The sequence below is a fragment of the Erithacus rubecula genome (genome assembly GCF_903797595.1).
Source record: "Erithacus rubecula genome assembly, chromosome: 3".
NCBI classification, from domain to species: Eukaryota; Metazoa; Chordata; class Aves; order Passeriformes; family Muscicapidae; genus Erithacus; species Erithacus rubecula.
Genome location: NC_136689.1, coordinates 7576178 through 7600578, shown reverse-complemented (window position 1 = coordinate 7600578; position 24401 = coordinate 7576178). Strand labels below are relative to the sequence as shown.

Below are 24401 nucleotides of genomic sequence, written 5' to 3'. Positions count from 1 at the left end.
TATCTGAAAAGGACAGTTCTGAGGAAATGCCATAAAAATAAAGCACATCAAAAGATATCTGGGCTCCTTGGAAAAAATAAAACCAAGAACAAAACCAAAAACAAAGCAACCAAAAAAAACCCCAAAATTCCCCAAAACCATCCCCCTTCCCCCAAAAAACTCAATCCAAAACCAAACCAGCAACAAAAAAATTTCGAGTCCCTCTGCCTAATTTTACAGGAACATAACATTTAAAGGAGTAATTAAAATTCACTTTACTGGCACTCCTACATATATTACATGTATACTAGAAAGGAATAAGCAAATCAGTATTGGGGGAAAGGTGAAGGGTGGGATTTATTTAAAAAATGAAAAAGCATCAACAGACAAAATCATTATTGACAGTACCTAATGTGACACCTTGATACACAGACTTAGTCTGACATACTGGAAATGCTGAATCATTTTCTACTTTCATTTTCCTGAAGAATGAGAAGTCATAATTTAGGGCATCTTATGCATCAGGAAAACTGAACAAGTTAAAATATGACTGGAATTTACATGGTAATTCTTAAAATTCCAAAAGTAAAATCTTCTCACAAAAGAATATTGTGGAAGGATATGAAAGACCATTTTATCTTCCTAAGGACCAAAGGGTCCTTCAGCAGCACTACTGTGCCCAGCAACACAGACAAAAGCTCAGCTGGCAAAGACACTGCCCTCAAGAAAAGAAGCCATTCTCTTCTGACAGTATCTGTACTCCAGAGTTCTCACCAATACACCAACCACACTGCTCAACTGTTACACAAAACACATCATCAGCAACACCAAACCACTGAATCCTGCTTCTACAGATGGCCCTACTGAATTAGCAACAGTCCTTGTTACCAGTTTCTGGTTTAGGCCAGCTTGGTCTAGAGTTAGTACAGCTCTAGACTCCAGCAGCTCCTTCAGCTGAGAGCTCCCCAATGGTGCTGTGCACGGCTGCAACACCAGACACCTGACAGGTCTTCACTCAAACCCAGAAAGCTTCAAGAGAACCTGCATTTTGTCTAATCATGAGCCATCTCACTTGTACAAATGTATTCAAAACATCTCTGCACAAAAGAACCCAAGACAGGAAATGAGTACAAGGAATTACATAGAGAGCAAGGGCAGGGAATGCTTAGCTGCAGGATTGAGCCAGTGCACACAGGTAAGAGATACCAGCAAGCCTTTGGCCAAAGGCAGGGAGCACAAGGAAGCACCATTACCTGCTGAGGAGAATGGCTAGGGAAAATGAGATCTGGCTTTTGCTTTACATTCAGTGCTCAGGAAAAGGTTATAATAAAAAAGACAAAGCATGTAGCAGGACTAAAGCAGTGGAAAAATAAGTGTAATCTCCAATTGTGATAGTATTTGGAATCCAAGCACCTTTTAACTCCTCTTAAAATGGACTACAAGATTGTCTGCCCTGCTGCTCAATTTGAATTTTTGTCCTTCTACGGTCAAAAAAATACAGTCACAGATTCAGCTTCTCACTGACTGACTAAAAATTGATCAACTATCTTAATCAGTGTTAACAGCTAACTGCAATGCTCCCTTTCAGTCTCCCACAGCTGGAAGGAAACTTAAGAAGTCCATGCCAACATGACAAGTGACAAAGGCTACATGTAAAAACCTGCTTCACCTTGCTGAAACCTCAATATCTGGGAATTAAGGAGGACAGAATAAATCTCCTTCTGTACACAATGAAAGAGGAGTTACATATGCATTTAATTAAGCTAATTGCTCTTGCTTACCATGAGACTTATCTGAAACAAATCATTCATGGGTTTCTGAAATAGAGCACTGTGATAAAAACTATTTCATTGTGAATGCTGTGGGCACTGACAACTATTTGTTATGAGGAACTCTAAGTTGTGACTGGCATTGTTTTGTTTCACCACATAATAAAAGAAGTTGTGCATGACTGCTTTATTCCATTATGCATGAATCACAAACCTGTCATACCTCTTGCAGGCCACTGGGATTCCTGCAGACATACTTATATATAAATATTTTTAGCTCAACAGGATTAATTTCTTTCAGCTTCCTGTACTTTATTCTTCTGTACTTAAGTCACCATCTCTGAGGAATTGGAACTGACAACAACCTGACGTGCAAGATGTCTATGTAGTCAATAATGCCCTGTGTTAGTATTTGGGGAGACCACACACTCATTATACAATTCACAGTTCTGAGTGCAATTAAATTTTATGAACTGTAGAAAAACATTCATAAAAAGTAGTTAAGACACTGGCATTTCAACTTCCTCCCCATTTTTACAGAGTAAAGCCTAGTCTCCAAAGCCTTGTCCAGTCCCTGTTACACACTGTTTTCTTTTCCTTGTAAAATTCTCCAAATAATTTTAAAGCATTCTTCCAGGAAAACACCTCTGATGTGCTGTTACATCACGTCATTCTTTCCTCTTCAGCATAAACCCAAGGACAGACTTCAATCACCAACAACATGATCCCTATGTCCACTCATCTTAAGTTTCTTTAGAGCCCTAACAAATTAACTTGTCTTTTCATTAAGACAAAAGAAATTTGGTTGAGACACTTTCTCACCAAAACCCCAGATTATAAATAGGTACACTGTCCTCAATTGTGAGGACAATTGTGAGTCCTCCACACCAGTGCTCAAGGGACACACTGCAGATAAAAGACCCCTCATCAAGAGATAAGGAAATCTCATTTAGATGCAGAAGTGAAATGGCAACGTTTTAAACCCAGCCTCTAACAGAAAACACCCCCTGCAACATACTGCTTACATTAGTTTCATAACCTGCTTCCCAAGACAGCCAAAACCATCTTCCCCTGAGTAGAAACCATGTCAATATCAACATCTGCACACAACTGAATTAGGTGGCCTCACTTACCAAATAAGCAGGTTCTTTTTAACCAAACCTTAATTAAATACAGTCACCTAAATTCTTTTCTCTGAGAAATTATCAGACCTACCAACCTTAAGCAAAACGAGCTCAACTGAGCAGTCTTTCAGATTTCAGACTCCAAGTTACAACTTAAAAGAAAGGAGCATTTCAATATTTCATTGGTAACTGCCTGGCAGTAAAGCATTACAGGAAACACTAATTGTTTAATAACTCCTAATAAATTACAGTTCTGAAAATATAATATATAGACTATTAGGCAGGCTAAACCTCTTCCTTCCCTCACCAGCTCAGGCCCATTTTTTATTTTGGGATTACACAGAGTCAAACACACAGAAACAAACCACGAGGAGACACACAGATGAGATGAGCCTTGTAAACTTACCCCTCCTGACAACTTAATGACCCTGACTTTGCTGGCGCCATGGGGCCCATCACTAGCACTGTTTGTCCGCTGCATCACTGTCCTTTTCACGCCCGGCTTCTGCTCCTGGGGCCTGGCGGGGACGGAGGCCACTCGAGCCGCGGGCAGCGCTGCCGCGGGTTTGCTCGGCGGCGCTTTCTGCGCTGCCTGGGGCTGGCTGCCGGCAGCCGCTCTGGCGGGCCTCAGCTGCTTCACCGCCTTCATCTGCTGTCCTTGGTACTGCCCGTCCCCCGCGCCCTGCGGGAAGTCTGTGGGTTTGGGGTGGATGTTTGCAACTACCGCGTCTTGCTTTCTAACCAGGAGTCTGTTTTTCACGTTGTGCCGGGTCTGCAGGCCGGAGTGGGGTATGTAGGGGCTGCCGTTGGTGGGGAACTCCGAGGAATCCTCCTCGTGCTGCATGTAGGACTGCTGGGAGCAAGGCTGCTGCTGCTGCTGCTGCTGCTGGGCAAGTCTCTCCAGCAGCTCTCTCTTCCTGGCCCCAGCCTGCTGCTGCCGTCTCAGCTCCTTCTGCTTCAGGATCTCCTCTCTCAGCCGCTTCTGCTCCTCTATCTTCAAACGATACAACCGAGTTTCTTCATCTTCGTCTGGATACTACAAAGGAAAACACAAATTAATTCACAAAATTCTAAACAGATGCCCAGCTTGGTCAAAACAACATGAAATTGCTTCAGATGTAAAGCTGTAACCCTGAAGAGCTTTTTGAATTTTCTCTGATACCAAAGCAAGGCTATTAATGGAGTGTATGTGCTGCTAAGGTTTATTTGCTATTCATTACAGACAAACAGCTCAAATCTGTTTTAGGACTTTGATATACCACTTCCTAGACAGAAAAGCTTTAATACCACTTGAGAAATCTGGTCAGAATACTAAAAAATAAAAATAATAAAAAAAGTTTTACAAATTGGAACTAATTTAAAAGTTTCCAAAACCAATTAAACTATTAATATAATTCAAGATATCAAAATATGTTTCAAATAGAAGGTAACAATACAGAGGCAACCCACTGTCACACAGGTTTTATCTTGCTCTTTTCTGACAAAGTAACAAAAGGTAGGGTGGTAAATGACCTGAAAGGCCCTGATTAGAACTATTGATTTTTCTCACAGAATTTTAAGCCTGATCTCAAACTCATTTGTCACACAATAATTGGTTATAATGAACAGCACAAGTCAATCTCTCTGACCTTGAACTCATGCACTCTCTTCAGAATCAAAATGTTGCCAAACGCAGTGTTGGAATATTAATGGTATATAGAGAATGCCTTTAATATTCCAGCCCTGGGCCCCTCTGAAAGTACTGCACACCATCAAATAACCTTTCTAAAGATTCTTCAACTCTGGCAGAACAGGTTCCTATGAAAAGCTGCATAAAAATGGACAAGAGTCAAGGAAATGCAGATTCTCATCATCCTGGAAAAGAAATCAAATGGTTCTTGCAGTAAAATCACATATTATTTTAAATTAGGAAGAATACTTTTTCTATTATATTATTTCTCTCTTTTCAACCATTTGAAATATTAAGACAGAGAATGCTTACAAATGGTAATGAGCACAATAGGCTACTCAAAATGCTAACAATAGACTCTTCAACTAATGATACTTTGCATGCTGGTAAACTAATGCATAAAGAGTATTAAAATATTCCTCAAAAATTGGGAATTCATGATGAACCTTTACATATCTTGCAGCAACTGGGTATAAACTGTTTTCAATACAACTGCCATTTTTTGAACATATGTGACACAAATGTGTGATTTGAAGGCTTGGTTTTTTTTATATTCAAGTGCTTTTAATCCAGAATCCTCCCCAACCCAAGAAAACATTCAGCAGAACAGATTCCGCCATAATGCTGGTTCATGGATGTGAAAGCCCAGCAGAGTCAGATTTGCACTCACAGCAGCCAGATGCACAAATCCTGGATGCTTGTTTCCTTCAGCTGTAGCTGCTTCTTCCCTGAGCAGGTATTGAAAGGGATTATTTTCACAGTTACCAAAAACCAGCTCATTGTCTCAAATTAGAAGTCCAATTACAAGCATTTAATTAGTATCTAATCAGAAACCTAAGCAAAGGCTAAATAAGACTAACCAAATTGCATTTTTACAATTTGTATTTATTTTTAAGTATGGGTTGCAGTTTATGGATGAGGTCTAACACAGCTCTTTGCATGAGAATGCTGCATCTACTCAGATGTACATCATGGAACATGATGGTGGTGATTAATAATCACTGTGACAACTAAATTAGAGCTCTGTGTTGATAGATGGCACAGAAACATACTTTTACAGGAGGAAACCCAAATATTTCATCTTGTATTGACAACTAGAGATGCTGGATTGTAGCAAAAAAGTATAATATGACCCTTAAAAAATACAGAGAAAGATCAAGACACTTAAAAACAGTTTGCAAAAGATGAGAAAACACAAACTCTGGCTAGGAGGAGGATGGGCTGCTATGCAGCTCCTGATACAATTAATAAAATTTTCAGTCATTTTCAGGGACACTGACTATCACAATTACTACAATTGTTTAGAGGGAAAACTTGTTTCACTTAATGTATTAGTTTATTCACCTGCTTTGGCTTAGATCATAGTATTCTACAATTTATCTAAACAAACCTGATGGATGCCATGAGCCAATACCAAGTTTACTTTTGGAGGCAGCCCTGTAATTTTTCCCCCCTTATGTTCAATCAGAATACTGCAGCATGAGTCTTTATGAGACCATCATTTCCACCAGTGCCCTTCATTATGAGGGATTTGTTCATTTTTTCACCTAACAAGTTCTGAAGGGCTTGAGAAATGCAGATCACAATGTAGTAGGCTCAGAACACCAACTCAAACATTACACTTTGCAGCACACTCAAATGAGTCCTGCCAGCAGACAAGGAATGAACATCCCAAGAGACTCTGGCTAATACATCCCTGCAACAGCCTTTGGACAGATACACTGATTCCAACTATGCCAGAATAACACACAAAAAGATGACTGACAAACTCTATTACCAACACATGTGAAGTCTGAAGAATACTTAGTAGAATATTCAGGCAACCTGATCTCAAACAATCAAACCTTTCTTTCCTTAACTCAGGAAATTAGTAATGATCCTAGGAAGCCAATTCCTTCTTAAGGGTTAAAAACAAGCATCAAGATGGTTATATGACAACTGCAGATCAGTCTGTTAACAGGCTACAGGTAGACCTACATCCTTCAAAAGCAAGTTACTAATACAGCTAAATTCTAAACAAAAACCCTTGCAGCTAGAGGAAGGTAATATAAAGGTCCTGTGATGATTAACTAAGTATCTCCACTAGAAGTCATATTTAACTCAATTTAGTTGTACAATGGCCTAAGAGTACAGACTGAGGATGAAAATGGGCAGTTAAATCCTTCCTCCTCAGCTTTAAGAGCACCTTATACACACCATCCTCAAGAGTGGGGGTACATATATGATGTACAACACATATAAATGACATACAGTATGTCACAAGGACATTCAACATATGGAACAGGCAAGACAGGGTCAAGATGAACACAGGACACAATGCCTACTGCCAATGATTCCCATCCCATTAGTTTAGTAAGCATAGTATAGATTCCTACAACAAATAATAGCAGTGCCAAAGAAAAGGGGAAAAGGGCAAGGCAAGCAAACATTTTGCCTACAGAATGAACTGGGAGAAAGTACACATTCTTCAAAGTTCAAACCAGCATCATTTTCACATCTGTGTCTGGAAGCAACATTGTTTGTAGGTGAAAAGCAGAAAAAAATGGAACAGCCTTTTCCCTAGATAAACTATTAAGCTTCACATGTTTTAGGTAGAAAACTCCACAACATGAAGAAATGGTACATTGTTCATGTATATGGCTCCTTGTTTTACAGGAGGCTGCAGAGTACAAAAGGCCAGACATGGACTTGGTTTTGTGGGGGGCTTTTTTCTGCCAGGTTTTGAGTTTGTTTTCTTTGCCTTTTTTTTTAAAAGTAGAAATTCTCATTCATCTTTGAACAGCTTTAACACAATACCTTTCACTGGGGTTTGAAGGAAAACTGAGCCTTAGCTGTAGGTTCTTCTGCCTTAAGGTCCAAGGCAGTTTTGATGGAAAGCATCAAAAGAAAGCATTTACAGGCTGCTTTCCTGAATCTAGCTGAAGAGCACCAGCAAGAGAAGCAGCATCCCACATCCTTAAAGAATGACACTGATGACTTAGGAAAAGACAGCAAGGACACACTCTAAATCAAGGGATTAAACTTTCTACTGCAATATAAGTCCTAGTACCAGTAGCTTGCTTTTCATGCAGTCAATTAAAAAGAAAAACAAATCTATGCATTTTCAGAGGTCTGCAGGATTAACTGCCAACTAACAGAACTAAATGCAGGGTCATAAGAAACAGACACCATTAATGGTCTGGTTGGCTCCCAAAGAACAAAAAAGGAATCGTGCAACTGGGATCACTTATGTGTCTCAGTAAAATGCAGGCAAGAACAGAGCAATCAAAATGGTTTGATCTGTGGCATAAACACAAATCTATGCAAGTCTTGTCTTTATTTTTTTAAGCTGTAATATTAAAAACCTAAGAGGCTAGAATAATTTGTCTAAAAATTCATGTCAACTGTTTGCAAAAAGTGCAACCAGATCCAAATTGCATCATTTGGCTGTTTGTGTTCAAACCCACAAGATATGTGAATTAAAGGGTACCTATGTACACACACTTCATACTGCTAATACCTTCCTAGGCTCAGGAGCTGGTGTTATGAGACACCCTGCAGAACAGAGGTGCTGTACATCTTGTACAACAGGGAGAGAGTGAAGAACAAGGTTACAAATTACTCCAAGAAGCACAATGCCCACTTGCTAATTTCCAGCTGGAAACAAAAACTGTGGTAAGACTCCTCTAAGCACAAGACAGAAAATTATTCATTACAAAAATTTAGAAGACAAGTTATTTAAACTGGAGAAAATTTTAGTTTAAACATTTACAATTTTTCAGGTAGTTCATTTCCAAAAAGATTAAAATATTCAGATAGATTTGATCTAGTAATTTAATGCAGCAACTATTTTCCATATTGCAAGTGTTGTTAGAAAAGACAGCAACCTAACATCCAACAACTTAGACTCACAATTTCCTGGATTTGGAAGAATGGAATATGAAGGTGTTCTTTCAGTACATCAAGTACATGATGCCCAGTGTAAGTACTAACATCAGAACACCAGTGACTATGCAGTGCTCTACTAATTTCCCTCTTGTTCTGAGCTCAAATATCCATTTCTCCTAAAGACACATCATCTTTCTCCATTCTCCCTCTTATTTAAACTCAAAAATGCTTAATACTGTCTTAATTCCTCTTATCCCAAGCTGACTTCAACAGGAGCAGAATTAGGCCCACATCATCCAGACTTTCCTATTTCCATGACAAAATGATGTTTCACACTGAGGATATATAATTTCAATCCTGGGGAGTAAAAGCTATTCTGGACAGGCATTTAAGGTCACTATTTTGCAGCCTCACAGGAGCACAAGCATGCCATTAATACAGTTTTTAATCTTCTAGTTGCTCATGTTGCAAACCTTTCAAATATCTATATCCAGGGTGAGCAAAACCTCTGACAGCCAATATTGCTGTATTTTTTTTTGGTGCTTCCTGAATGATAGGCCACTCATAAAGACAGCCACTGACTTTTTAGGAAGAAAGATGCAAAGAAAAGTCTTAATTTTCCAGTTGAAGACACTTGCAAAATAACCTGCCCAATTCAGTTATGTGCCACACAGCTAAAAAAGGTGACAGAACTTAACTCTTTCTCATTGTCATCAAAAGCAAAAGAACAGGATGAAGTCAGCTAATTACAATAAAAACACACAAAAAAGACTGCAAAACATTGCAATATGCCTAAGGAGAGATATGTAATAACCTATGTTACAAACACAGTGAAGACTATGATTAAATGCTTGTAAATGAACATTTTTAGTGCAGCATTCCCATCTGTAGGAGTGACACGAGACCACTGCAGAGGCACAGCAGAAATGGGACAACTGCTATTACACTGTTTGCAGCACCAGGCTCTGTTCCAGGTGTGCTTTGGAAGGAGAAGGTTCTGTTTGCACAGTCACACTCTCCTACTGCTTGCCAAATTTCTCTACAAGGGCTTTACTAGGAGAATTCATTTTTTCCAAGACAACCCTGTTTTTTTATTCTGCTTTGCAAAAACTTGCATGAAACAGGTATTCAAATTTTTTCAATGAGTTTTGACAGAGAAATAAAAAGAAAGCTTTATATGTAATACACCAAGAATTTGGTTTGATAACCAAAGGCTAGAGTATGTTTAAAATGTAAAATGGAGACAAGATGACTGCTTTGGAGTTGTTTGTTTAGGTTTCTAATTCATTTAATTAAAAAAAAAAAATTACAATATTTTTTCTTTTTCTAAATACTGCCACAGATACTTCAGAACTAATGCCTTAATTTTCATATAACTACACTACAGAATAACTTCAAGATGTTTTAGATGGGGAGGCCTGTGGCTGATTTTTCAATTCTTACCTTACTAATTGCCTGAAACACAAGGCTTCTCTATGAGGCACTGCATTTTCTGTGACTGAGATTGTTCTAAGAGACTGAATTGAGGGGAAAGAGATCACTTAAATATTTTTTCCAAAAAAAGGTGAAAATTGAAAGCTAAAAAAAAGGATTATTTTTTTTCATTTGCATTGAAAAGCAAATGCACAGGAGGTCAAACACTGATAGCTTTGGGTTTCTTTTGTGCCTCATTTGTGAAAATTAGTTATGACCATCTCTAATTCAAGAACAAGATGAAAAGCTAATCATGAGCAGCTTAAAAGGAAGACAGCATTATCACAATTAAAGCTCTCAATGGCTGTTGAAGAAAAGCTGGTTCTTGAGACAAGATTCATGGTTAACTGTAACTACAAAGGTTTACAGCTCTTCACAGAATAGCCTGACAAAGCACACAGGGTGCATGCAGCCATCATGCTCAGGATAAAGAGAACCATCAGTCCAATCCTACCCTATCTCCCAAAGTAACAGAGCTCATGGAGAGTCTTCTCCAGCTTCCAGGAGATCTGTGCTGGGAAATGCTCATCTGTTCACATGACATGATCCAGTGAAGCTGAAAACACTGGCATCTGATTATTTCAATTGTGCAGCATACCAGCAGAGCAAACAACATCACTTTCTCCAAAACAGAAAGCTTAAAAGCATCTCCTCTTTTCCCTTACATGAAAAGGTTTCATAAAAAGATTTTCAAAAGCAAGAAGTGCCATGGACAGCACAGCTATGATCTCCTGCATGAATACTCAAGGCCTAGTAGAGACTGAACAGCCTAAAGGAAACAGCATGAAGAAAACAGCTCTCCAAATAGCCTTCTTTTTTCCTTTGAGCCATACAACATCATGGAAAACAACAAAGAAGAGGCTTTCAGAATACAATCATCTGAAAATAAATTATAACTCCCAAAGATAAAAATAGGGAAAAAAAGTATGTAAGAGACTTGTACCACTAAACACCTTTACTCAAAATCTGCCTTTTCCTAGTAGAAATGACGATTCCTCCTGCAAAACAAATTCAACATAGCCTTGCCAACATTCCAGACCTTTCATGCCAATGGAGACTATCTCTGCTGCTGCAATAGAAGAGAAAAGTGCAATTCAGAAGGGAGGCCTCTAGTGGCACCAAAAAATATCTGGTGGGTAATTTATTGAGCATGCTTCCAGTTCATAAATCAGACTAGAAAAGTTTCTTAAAGGTGGGAGCTTTGTTTCTTGTTGTGTATTTTTTGGCCTTTTGTTTCAGCAAAAAAAAACAAATAAAAAATTCCCTTACCTCTGTTTCAGCTTTTCCCTCTGACTTTGCCTGGGCCACTGTAGGGGCTGCCTTGGCTCTGCTGTCGGGCCGCCCCTGGGAGCCGGCGGTGGCGGTGGCGGTGGCGGTGGCGGTGGCCGGCCGGGCGGCAGGCGGGGCGCTGCCCGTGGCTCTGGCCTGTGTGGCCGGGGCGCAGCCGCGGCGGGCGCCGCTCGTCTCCAGGGCGTGCGCCGGGGCGATGGGCAGCTCCCGCAGGTTGCTGTTCCTGGCAGCGCTCGGCTGCAGCTGCTGACTGGAGCGCTTGGCAATGCTCTGTGATGGGGTACTCTGAGAAGCAGAAAGGAAACAAACTGCTGATTTCCACCACAAACCGGCCTGAAATGGTGCTGGTTTCATATTTTCCTGATTTAGTTCAGTTTGGGGAAACAAGCTTTGCGAAGAGTGAGAACATTTTAATAACCTTTTTTTCCTAATTAAAAGCAAAATTTAATATCACTTGTTTAACACCATTCTCAGAAACTGGAATTGCTGTGTCATTTCCTTTCCTAATCGAAGCAATTATGATAAACTATAGTTATATTTTCTTGAGCACTGCTTCAGGCTGTTGTGCTACCCAAGCTAACAAGCAGCAGAATATGCTGCATTGGAGGAAGCTCACAAGACACAAGAGGCATTATCTGAACCAGAAAACTGATCAACAGATAGCCCTTCAAATCAAAAGAGTGTCACAGAACTGGGCTCCCAACTGGGCTAGTCAAAGACTAGCAGCAGTTTTAAAGCCTTATAAAGCAAACCTATCTTTCATAACCCCTTCACTGCTAGTTCTTGGGCAACTACAACATCTCCTACTGGACCCAAATCAAAAAGAACACTGAAGACGGGAGGAGAAAAGAAAGATACCCATGGTCTTCTTCAATGCAGATTATAAAACAATCGAGGCAGAAAATGAGCCAGAAATGGTAAAAGTAAGGGAAAGAGCAGGAAGGGAATAAATAGAACTGAAAATCCACGTTGGTGAGTTTTGAAACCTGTGCTTATATGGCTGCTACTCATGCAGGACACTGATGTACAGGGTACTTACATGCCTTGGCTTCATTGGACCCTGTCGTGGCTGACACTGCATCCTGTTATTTGGCTGCTGCTGTGTGGCTTGCATGTGAGGCCTGAACTGTGGCTGGTTCATGGGCATCAGGGGCTGTGGGGGCCCTTGGAGATGGTGATGCTGCTGCTGCTGGTGATGATGCTGCTGAGGCTGCTGGTGATGGTGCTGCTGAGGCTGAGGTTGTGGCTGAGGCTGTAATGGAGGATGCATGGGACCCTTCAAATGAAAAAAAAAAACAACTTTAGTTTCAAGGTAATAAACTCCCAAAAAGCAGCTCCAGCCTCCCAAGACCTTAGAACTGTAAGTAGCTATGAATCATGTTGAACTAAAATCATACAGAGGAAAAAACCAGACCAACAGAAGCAGTTTAAGTTCGTTGTACAGTAAGCGGAATTCAAGGGTTCCTGTCCTCTGCACCGTTTTCTAATGACGCTATCCCGGCTTTCTGCGCATCCCCAGAGCGCTGCCCCGCTCCCAGCGGCGCCGCAGCTCGCTGCCGGCAGAGGGCGCTGCCGCCCCGCGCGGCCCCGGGCAGGGCTCGGCACCGGCACCGAGCAGATCCATCCCTCTCTCTCTCCCTCTCTCCCCCCCAGCGCAGCAGTAGCACAGGACCGTGCCGGCGGCCCTGCAGTGCCGATGGCTCCGGCTCGCTGCTGCCCGGCCCGTACCTGCATGCTGGGCTGCGTGTGCGGGGACAGGAAGGGCTGTCCCGGCGCCTGCAGGAACTGCTGCCGCGGGGGGATGAAGGGGCGCGGGGCGGCAGAGCCCGGCTGGTTGAAGTGCAGGATCCCCACCGGGCCCTGCGGCTGCATGCTGGGCCGCACCGGCCGCTCCCGGGGATACACGGGCTGCTGGCCCGGCTGGCTGAAGGCGGGCCCGGGCGGGCTGAAGGGCAGCGGGCTCTGCGTGGGGACGGGGTGGGCGCTGTTCAGCAGCGGGGGAGGCGGAGGCGGCGGGGGGCTGCGCTGCTCGAACAAGGGATGACCGGGGAACCTCGGATCTGCGGGAATGAGAGAACTGATTAAATGACAACCTCCCCGGACACAAACACGTTTTGGAAACATAAAACGCTATCTAGTTACTTTCGGAAAGTAACCTCAAATTTGCACAACGCAAAACTGTATAGGATGTTTTAATTATAAGAGCTGCCCTCAAGGCTGTGTTTCTCTTGCTCCTGTCACTTGTGTATAAAAGGAATTGATCCTTCCTTGAAAGACCAGCACAACTGGTGCTTTGCTGGAATCGGCAATACCTTTTGGAAACTCTACTTTATCAAAATCAATGAAGGATTCCAGCGATTAAAACCACAGAAGACTCATAAAGCATTGACACCATTTGTTGACCAGGTATTTAGCACATTTTTACATATTGTACATGTGCAAATATTTGTAAAGTATTATATATATATATATATACACACACATTACACATATATGGTAAAATATAAACATGCACTTACCCTCTCTTTTGTTTGCTAGGCTGTATAATTTCATCTAACCTTAACAAATTTCTTACACACAGTCCAGGCAGTTTAAAGAGTTACAAGAGGAAACCCAAGTGTATGGAGAGCTTGTTATCCACAATATAACAAAGTGCAACAACTACATCCCAATAATCACTTAGATATTAATTATTTTTGTATCTATCTAAATATAATGGTAGCTATAGGTGAAGACATATTAAAAAAAGGTAAAAATCCACATCAAAAGAAGTAAAAAATATACTAGACAACTAGAATTTCTGGCAAGTACCAGCCTGGCTAGATCAAATGAGATCTTCCAGCCTTCAGGTTCCTCTCAACATTTTCAAGTTGTGGGATACACAGTCACAATGCAGAGTCACTCTAAAAAGGTGGGTGTTAACTGGCAATGGGATTGAAATGCTCACCTGCTAAGAAGAAAGGATCTCTGTCCTGAGGAGGTGGAGGAGGGAGTGGTGGAGGGGGTGGGGGTGGCCCTCTCCACTGGTCCTGGATTGGCAGCCTCGGGGCTTGGGAGAAGTTGGTAGGAACTGGTCCAGGCGCATGCTGCTGGAAGTCTGGAGGGCCCTGTTTCATAAGGCAGATTAAAATTAAGGCTACCATACAGAAACTTACGTATTGTCTGCTATAACTTTTTTCTCTTAAAAATACAATTGCTGCATGAATTATCTCCTATCACCTGTACAAATTGACAGCCCTCACTGAGTCATTCCTTCACAATGGAAGATATATTAAACCCCAGTACAGTATCTTGAAATGAATTCACAATGTTTAATAATCACTAGCACCACAGGAATGCCATTTCTTCTCAAGCTTATTGAAATCCATGCAATTATTGACCTTCTTTCCCATTAATCCAAAAAAATCTGAATGTCTACTTTAGAAGACATTCCTGACATTTATCTTCATAAACCATACTTTTCTTCATCATCAATTCAGCACATTGTAAGCTACAGAAGGGAGCAGCTTTACAAAAAAAAAAAAAAAGGGGAGGGGGGGGGAGGGGAGACAGACAATTTATGGCACCCAGAAAATTGAAGAAATCATCTTTCTAAAAGAATTAAGAGGAGAGTAACATTTCTGTCTATTCACAGTTTAGCATCTGAACCACTATAATAGTATAAAATTTTCTTTCCTCCAGTAAGGCATTGGATTTTTTCTTTTCTTAATGCCTTGCATATTGCAGGAAGCAGTATGTTAATACAAAAGTAGAATTCTGCAGAAGACACACTCAATTGAGTAATTCACACCAGAATTTTTTTTTTAATATCAAAAGTTGACAAAATACATTGGCAACCTCTGATATACAGAGTAAGCTTTGTTTTGCATGAATTATATTCTCAACCACTTCCTTATTGAGTAAATCAAGTAATGAAAGTAATCTGTGAACATCCTTGCTTTCCTCTTAATAAAGATTGTGAAATCAGTGGTGGGATCTACTCTGTATACATGTGATGCTCACCTTGAAAGTTAAAACTTGTATTGCTCAAGACAAGCTTTTCCAAACAAAAACTCCCTGCTAGACTGAAGTATCATCATCAGAAAAGGGTCAAACAACTAAGCTGCAGTAGCTTACCCTTTATCTCTTGAGTTGCCCTCATCAAGGGTATGCACAGTCTCACCCTATCATATTTGTACTGCATGAAGACGACTGGAATTTTAGGATAAGAATTTCTCACACAGCAACAATGACCCTGAAGCATACTCACTATCAAAGCAGCACAAGACAGAGCTGCTTTACAGCCCCCTATCAGCACTATACAGCTGAGACTGGCAAGGCCCAAGTAAGTAGGTGAGAAGCACCAAGGATCAGATCCATTATTAAATCTATGGCCTTCCTGAAACACCTGAATGGGGATATGTGAGATACTAAGACTTGTTATTTGGGACCAAAACTGGGACTACTTATTTTATGTCATTATACAGCCATCAACCGTAAATACATTAACATTCCTAGAGATTAAAGGGTCTATATCCCCTTGCCAGTGCTTCCAGTCAGCCAGTCTCCTGTGGGTATTTCATTTAGTGAAAAGACATTATATTACACCCAAGCATGACAGTCCTCATAACACACATGTTTGTAGGAGGAACTCTACACTTTTGCTAGTGAAGAGTTAAAACACATCATTCCTGCCACCTTGGAACTGACTACTACCTTTGAATTTGCTGTCTGCAAACAACAGCAGTTGGAACAAGAAAGAGTTCTTTGAGATAGAAAAAAGTGAAATTTACTTGTTTCATAAAGACCTTTTCAGGTTTAGCTGAACAAGGATGTTCAACTGCACTGCTCTTCCCTCATGTTGAGCAGGACAGCACCAGCTGCCTGACAAAAGATCAACTGAACACACACCTTGAGGATCCTGACCCTTCACTCCCAAAACACCTCCAGCATCACTGCACACAGGAGCTGCCAGAGCTACTTTCAAACTAAGGTTAGATACACTGCTCATTGCACAAGCCTTGGTGATAAAAGCCTATTTCTCAAAGTATTGCTCTCACTGCAATCCCAGAGAATACACAGCCCTTCCACATGCTACATACCCTTGAGGGAGGCACCCAGAAAACTCATTTTTAGCTATTTAGTCATTAGTTTACCAGTGGATAATGCATAAGGTCATTGCAACAGGAGCATGGGAGAATCCAGTTCAACAGGGCAGTTGCACACAAGATGGTTTTAATCTTGCACCTGAGTTACAGCACGTAGTCACATGCTCATCTTGCATCTTGGGTCCTGACAATATTTTTTCCCCATTTTTAGAGAGCTTAACTCAGCAGGTCTCAAATTCCTCATATTTTTCCCTAGACATACGCCCACACTTATCTTAGTCATTTGTAAAATAGCCAGCAAAAAACAAATTATGTGGAAACTTACTGAAACCTGGACTAATAAATCTTAAGTGTCACATATCTGCCACCCGAGCTGAAGAACTGGCAGCAGCAATGATCTGTCTGGGCTTGGTTCCAAGCACCAAATGGCAGAGCACTGATCACAGTCTCCTCTACCTACTTCTTTCAATCTCCATGTATTCTGCCCTGCTCAAGGTAACAGATCCTTACCAGTCTCTCCTCTCACTCCCAAACTTCAGTTTTAGTGCTAGACTGAAAGGCAACAGGCTTAGGCTACAAAATAAGGAGCCATCTCTGCTTCTCAACCACATTTGTAACCCAGTCTCAAGCATCTTCCTCCTTATTAATTTCCTGCCCAATTTGCCTTTTTGTTCTCCTGGTGCTGGAGTGAAGGTCTTTCACTCCTTCAGACACATTCTCTCACTCCCATTGTGTCTCATTCTGTCCACTGGTTCCTAATCCCAGCATGGATCCAGCTTCCAGACTCCAAGCTGGTGGTCTTGTGTTGTGGCAGCTGGTCAAGAGCTCCTACTTGCTTCACTCAGCCCCTGTTTTCCTTGCCTGTATATACACCATCTCCCCTCCTCTTCCTGCCAGAGAAGCAGCAGGCACAGGTTGAAAAAAATCCAGTATGTTTATCTTAAATAAACAATTATTTGTACCAGCCTTCCCTCTCCTGCCAACCTGTACCCTCATTATTATGCCCAGATTTATCTCCTCCTAAGGCAGCCCTGAATTGCAAATGCATGGAAAGTCCTGTTGAATTTCACACAGCCCTTATGTACTGAAACATCCTCAGTTGCAGCCAAACTCAATTTTCTTCCTTGGAAACTGAGCAATATAAAAACATTTCTAAATAGCTCACTTGGGCACAAGAGTATTTTTCCACTATTTTAGTCTTGCAATGAAAGCATTTGGAAAATTTCAACTGAAAGGATTTAAAATGAGGCCAGCATATCTTGGTTTAGGCCACTGAAATCTATTAGTATTACACACATTGAGAGCAGCTGTATATTTCCCAAAATAAAGAAACAAATCTTTATGAAATAAGCTTTAGGTAAGTTTTAGAACCGAGCAATACAAGGTCATTTTAGGTCTAAGAAAGCTCACACTTTTTAAAAAAGTGATATTATAATTTATTTACAAAAAAAAAAAAAAAATACACGAACCAATAACCAGCAAGACATTTTACTGCTAAAAATATTAACAATGCTGATTTCAAGCCCTCTGTGATCCTCTGGAAAGGCGTCCATCCATCTTAAGAAACAACACATTTAGTGTCCTCTAAATAGCTGCATGGGTTTAACACAAAATAACAGGTATCCAACTCTTATCCAAAAGCTGGTGTCAAAAAACTTCAACAAATGCTCACTAAGATACATTAAGAATTTTTTTCTCTAGTTAGAAGTATATGTTATATAAGCACATGCTGCTACACAAGTTTGGTGAAAATAATTCTAAGAACAGTCCAAGAAAGAGCAAGAAGGTAGTATCTGAAGTTTGGAACTCTTCCTATTGGCCTCTTTTTTCAGCCCTAGCAGTTAGAACTCTAGGTTTTCTTCCACTTTTTAAAATTCCAGGTTTACTAACAAATAGCTAGTTATTTGATTGCTGAGCAGATTTTAACTTTGTGTATATGACATTTTGAAAAACTACTAAATTATGACTGATCACATTTCTTGGCTGATAACCAAAGGCCAATCATGCAAAATTAATTGCAAAGACATTTGTTATTTGCTGAAAAATGAATTACCAATGTTTGCTTCTAAAAAAGAAAATTAGCTTGATTCTTTTCCTTCTTACAGTCATGACAGACTGACCTCCACTTACTTCCTACATCAGCTTTGCTTCTATATCCCTAAAGATAAAAACTTCTGCCATAAGTAACAGTAAAACAGGGAGGGGGAAGCTTATATTTTCATATCTTAAATTACTGAGCTTTTTCTTCTGAAAAAGCTTCCAATAGGAATTCAATTGTGTGGCTGATTCATATCATGCACTATATGTGAAACTAAAACTTAAATGTTCAACTTCTTCCAGACACATATGAACTTTTTTAAAAGAATAAAATATATAAATTATAATAGGTATTTTTCTAAATTATGTCTTTATCTATTATTCTCAAATGACATTACTTCTTTTTCCAATTCAATAGAAATACCACCATACTACCACTTCAACTTTTACTTATGTCAAATTCTAAGTGCCCTAAAACCAAAATAAAAATACTATAACAGTTTTCCATTGCTTAAAGCTTTTGAGGGTGGACTTGTTTTTTTTCTGGTGGGGTATTCTTTTTGTGCTTAAGAGTAGTTAAACTACAATTTTAGTAGTGGATTATTTTACCACAAACGTTAAACTCTACATTCAGCAAGTATTTGTTGTTAATAACCCCCAAGTGCCCTCTGGTATTGGGTAGAAAAGACCACTCAAAGCTATTTAACTTCAAAAATTAATGAAGAGCAGGTGCAAAAGCCAGGTTTCATAATGGTCTGTTTTTGATAAAATAAGCATACTGTAACATAGATGCATAATAAATCTTTATATGCACAGTAGTTACTCGCATTTTTCATGGTTTTGCTATCCGGACAGTTTTAAATTACACCAAACTATTCAGTACAGACATCAGCTAAGAGTCCCTGCAAAAAAACATTTTAACTATTACTTCACCATCATTAAATCTTGCAGGAAATTTCCTTACTCAGTGTTCAGAACACCAATTTTTAAGCTAACAGGTTTCAACCTAACAAAATAAAATTGCAAATTCATATGATCAGCCACAGTTCCAAGGTTTTACATCCCAGTCCAACATTAGGACCAACTGTAACACAAAGGGAAAGGACAAAAATTTATGTATCTTCCCAGGGAGATTCCACAAGGTTGGTTCACATCCATTCAGAAATGGTTACCATGACAGCTACCAAATGTCCCTAAGAGCAACCCAGCAGGTGTCTGTATCTTTTCCTGTTTTTAAGGAAAGCTCTGAACTCCATAATTTAATTTAACCTCGTGAAATTTTATTTTGAAAATTCAAGGAAAAAAAAAAAAAGGTGGTGCATAAGAACATAACACCTGAGGTCTAAAGGAAAATACATTGGAAATTGGATTCTTAGTTGATTTCTTAAGAGAACAAACACAGACATTTCAGAAATACTTCAAAGGAGAAGACAACACCACACTGCAGTGCTACTGGCAGGTATTTTGTTTTAAATTTTGATTTTGTGCTGTTTATTCTTACAAAAAGATGTACCCACTCTTCCTCCCACACACACCATAATTTACTGCACTTCAGACTGACGTATTTACACAACTCTGAATAACTGCAGATTGTACAATTTCCCCTTTTACTAATTTCAATTATTCAGTATAGCTAAGGCATAACCTACACCTTATCAATCACTTTTGGAAAAAAAAAAGGCAATGCAAACTTGTGTCTACAATTCATTAGAGTTGTGAATAGCTCATTGAACATGACTTTCACACACTCATGCAATCCCACCTTCTGAAAGAACACGAGATAAGGTTACTTTAATCCTTTCAAAGAACTGCACTATTTTGCCTTCCTTTTATCCCTTTAAATATCCTTCCTAGTTAAGAAATTAACATTTTCTCTCATACAATTCTTACACAAATTGTACTTTTACTTTTCTGCATCTCTTGTTAATTACATGATGTTATCTCCAATAATCTATTCATGAAGCACAGATAACTTTGGTTACCAATAAAAGGGAAAACTTAGCATAAATTGCTTAGCACAAAGTTAATCTTATAAAGCAAGGAATAAAGAGGATCTAACAGCTATTATATGATTTATCAGCTTCTCTAAAAGGGTCACTCTACTTTTTTCATGAGACTAATTAAATACCTTAACAATGTCATTGAAACTTCATGAATCTTTCAATAAAATACACCCTGCCTGTACAACATGTTTTCATTTATTAATCTCACTTAAAATGCAAAGAGCTAGGAGAACCCCATTGACAGTTAAGCAGGGCCACTCAGTTAATTCTTCTTATATGGTTTAAATGCAAAGAATAATGACCACTATAACCTATGACAATTAAAACTATAGCCATCTGTCACAAGATGTTAATCCTCTTATTTCAGCAGCCCCCAGACTTTTCAAAAAGCTTTCCTAAACTACCTATCTTCTGTGCAAGGAACTGACTTTTTATCCTCTTGTGTAGGAAACCCAGTTCATATATCTTGGATAAGGTTCAAAAATTTACAAGTAGAAATATGTATCAGTATCTTCCACAAAACATGGATCTTCAAGTTTCACAGTATATAGTTTTAGTTTGCACAGCATACAGAAAGGAATGACTCATGGAAATTTATTATTATACAATGATTTTTGATACTCTTTAAATACAGCTTCAATGATCACTATTGTTCCTCTGATGTCTATGGCAATCACATAAGTCCATCAAGGTGAACTAAGCCCAGCAAACACCATGGTTTTCTCAAAAGATCTAGGGTAAGATCACCTAATACAAAAGGCACACCTTGAATTCACGCCAATCATGGACAAAAAAGTTCAGAGTACCCACTACAGTCCAGACAACACTTTTATGTTACACATATACGAGTCTTTTCAAAGTTGTTAGAATATAATTTCTGAGGGAAGATTGTACACAGATAGCCAAGCACTGATTCAAGTCTGTGGACTGCACATATCCTGGCAGGCAGACTGAGTCAGAGAGAATGGCTTGATATTTTCAACTGAACTGAAAGAAATTTTAATATTAAAATGTACCACACAACTTGGACAAGCTCCTCTTTGACACTACACAACTCCAAGAGATAAGGAAGAGTGCTGGGAGACTTAGGCAGAAGTACAGATCATCTATAAGAGAAATCAATGCCCTATTTCACTGTTTAGGGTAGCAAAACAGAACTCAGCCAACATGGTAAATCAGTAAAAGCAAAGAAAGAAAGGCATGGAATCCTCTGTTATTTAAGCCAACTCATGATCAAACAGCTAAAATAAGTGACGCAGGCAATACAGAGAGAGATTGCCAGCAGACTGACAATCTCTAACTGTTCAGAAGACTAAAGATAAAAATGAGAACTATTTTATACTAAAAGTGTCCCTTTTCAGCAAGTTTCAGGGCATCCCCATAATACATCCAGCACAAACAGATTCATATTGCAAATGCTGTTTCTAAGAGAAGCAACAAAGAAGACAGGCCCATAAGCAACCACTTCACAGGAGAACTTCTGCTTCAGAGAGTCCTTAATAGAATACAGACACAGAAAATGTACTGGTAACAAGATCCCAACTCCAGATTTAAACTCCTAATTGAAAGTGCTGAATGTGCAAAAACCCCACACTCCCATCCATCTATATGGATGAAGGAAGAGTGCCCCCAGCAGACAGACCATACTGAGAAACAGTGGGACAGACAAGCTGCTGCAACTTGCACAGACTGAAGGAAAAGTAAACCCAAACCTCTCAAATCACAAACCTAAGGAGTATCTTTAACATTAAATTCTTAAACTAATTCATCTAGAAGATTCAGTTTCACTTAAGTTTGCAATCTTCTGCAGGAGTGGGGTGTAGAAGAGTGCATAACTATTTTTGTACAGTGCGCTCTAACTTTTAAGATTAAGCACAATACAAACAAATTGGGGAGAAAACATTAGTATCATTTAGAACAATTAACTCTCCCTTGAAAGATGGGGATTTCATAATCATTTAGTAGAAGTCAAATCCTCCAGCATAGTTTTTGTGCTGAAAGCTAACAGTTTTATGGATGTGTAAAAAATCAGGAACTCCTCTTGTCAGAACTAATGAGATAAGACCTTTCCCTTGGACTTTGCAGAAACTGCCCCACAGAAATATTATCATGATGTTTACGTGTGTCTTGGTGGTCTGCAATTCACTAACAATTCTTGAGGCTACAACTAAACTGGATTATGAATATCAAATTCAAGATTTCTACATCACACTCCAAGCTTGAAGTTGCAGTTACAATTTATTTAAAAACAATCTGAGAACTTCAGTGTGACCTGGGGATAATACTTCTCCCTTTAACAAAAAATAGTCAGGCTGCTACAGAAAAAGTTAAGAAGCAGACAGCTTTATAGAAAACAAAAAAGAGAACTGCTGCTTACCTGGACTATGAAAAGGACCTGATTATTCAGTAATCAAATTGCTGGATTGATGATCTTTAGTTCTGTTAGGGAATCTCATTTTTGAGGTGTTCTGCACATCTCTGACTTGACAATCACATTGATGTCAGAACTTTATATACTCAAGAGTCCCCAGTATGCCTGCAGGTGTTATTTATGCATTGGGTTAAAAGGCCAGAACATTTTAATCATTTTTGGGTATCCTATAGTCAACACCTAATAACTCTCTGATTTGCCTTATTTGATTGTAACAGTAGTGACTTACTGCTTTATAACAAAAGTAAGCATTTTCACATTCTAAAGAATTCCCAAGAACTGAAGGCACAGAAGGTGAATAAACACCAGTTTATAAATTTATTCTTTTTCGTATTGTGATGACACAAATGTACTGAGTTCTATTTTAAAAGTCCATTTTCTCATCTCAGTGAAATAGCTTAAGATTACTATCATGTAATACTCTCTAGTATTATAATAGATACATTTTAGTTCTCTATTCACTGGTTAAGCTCTAGATTACTCTTACTGTATTATATTCAGCAGACTGCATATTTTAATTGGATTTCTTTACAAGTCTTGATTTTTGCAAAGTAACTCTTTAACAGTGTTTAATTAATGGCAGAATAGCATATGCATAATACTTTTCTCCTCTTTGCATGGATAAAAAAATGCACTTTGCTTAAAGTGTTTCTTTTTTTTTTTAAGCTTCACATTTCATTCACAGAAATATAGAAAAACCAAAGTACAACCTATAAAAAAACTTTGTTACTGTGAGGGTGCCTGAGCACTTGCACCATGCTTGGAAATATTCAAAAGCCATCCACACATGGTCCTGGGCAGCTGGCTTCAGGTGGCCCTGCTTGAGCAGAGGGATGGACAGGTGACCTCCAAAGGTCCCCTCATCCTCAGCCATTCTGTGATTCTGTGTTTAGCAGATACTTAGCTGAGATTTACTGCCATTAACACAGTGTAAAAAAAAAAAAAAAAAATCTACAATACTGGTTTTCTTAGGCTGTGCTAAACAGCAATCACCTAACAGAAAGATAACTGGCAGTAAGTACAAAATATAAATGCACAAGTTTTCTGCTCCATTTGACTGTCTACAGAGCACATGCACACTGGAGCCAACATGACAAGTTAAAGGGTTACTGCATTTAGATACCAGCCATTTCTCTCTTATTTAATAGCTGTTACCATCATGTTTAGCTGCTGCTGCTCCTCCTGCAGATGGGAATTCATTGATATGATTAAATTTGATGGTATGATAATGTATGGTAATCGTGATTAATCAGAAGCCCACTAGCAAATGGAGGATGTTGGGTATTATGTCACCTGCATTTTAAACTGCATTCCCTCTATGGCAGCCTGACAATACTTGACAGCTGGAGCGATCTCATGCTGCATTTGCTTGCTACTACTTATAGATCTGATAAGAGAAAGTGCCCATCATTCCTTCACTATCTTAAGTGCTATAATTACAGAGCTTTGCAGTCAAGTTGTGAGAACAGTACCTGTTAAAAACCAAAGCCTTTTGCTAGCTGCTGAACAAGCCCTCACATCTCACATCTGCAAGGGCTATAATCTGAAAGAAATGTAATTTGATGCAGCAGTCTCATTCAAACATGATTTGCATGAAATGCTGTGTAAAGCAGTATCCAAGAAATGTCAATCAACACCACCTGATACCATGTATTCTGTTAAATGAAAACAA

At 39.4% G+C, this 24401-nt stretch overlaps 1 protein-coding gene across 5 annotated transcripts in view; it reads right to left on the bottom strand.

Annotated features, from left to right (window-relative positions):
* Nucleotides 1–24401, bottom strand: part of RBM33 (RNA binding motif protein 33) — a 97780-nt gene that overhangs the window by 25877 nt on the left and 47502 nt on the right. For all 5 annotated transcript variants that reach the window (XM_079300298.1, XM_079300299.1, XM_079300301.1 and 2 more), the window contains exons 11-15: nucleotides 14119–14278; nucleotides 12900–13231; nucleotides 12211–12447; nucleotides 11151–11456; nucleotides 3279–3908 (exon numbers count right to left, since the gene is read on the bottom strand). In XM_079300298.1, the coding sequence (XP_079156424.1) occupies nucleotides 3279–3908; nucleotides 11151–11456; nucleotides 12211–12447; nucleotides 12900–13231; nucleotides 14119–14278 (1665 nt within the window). The remainder of the gene's footprint in view (nucleotides 1–3278; nucleotides 3909–11150; nucleotides 11457–12210; nucleotides 12448–12899; nucleotides 13232–14118; nucleotides 14279–24401) is intronic.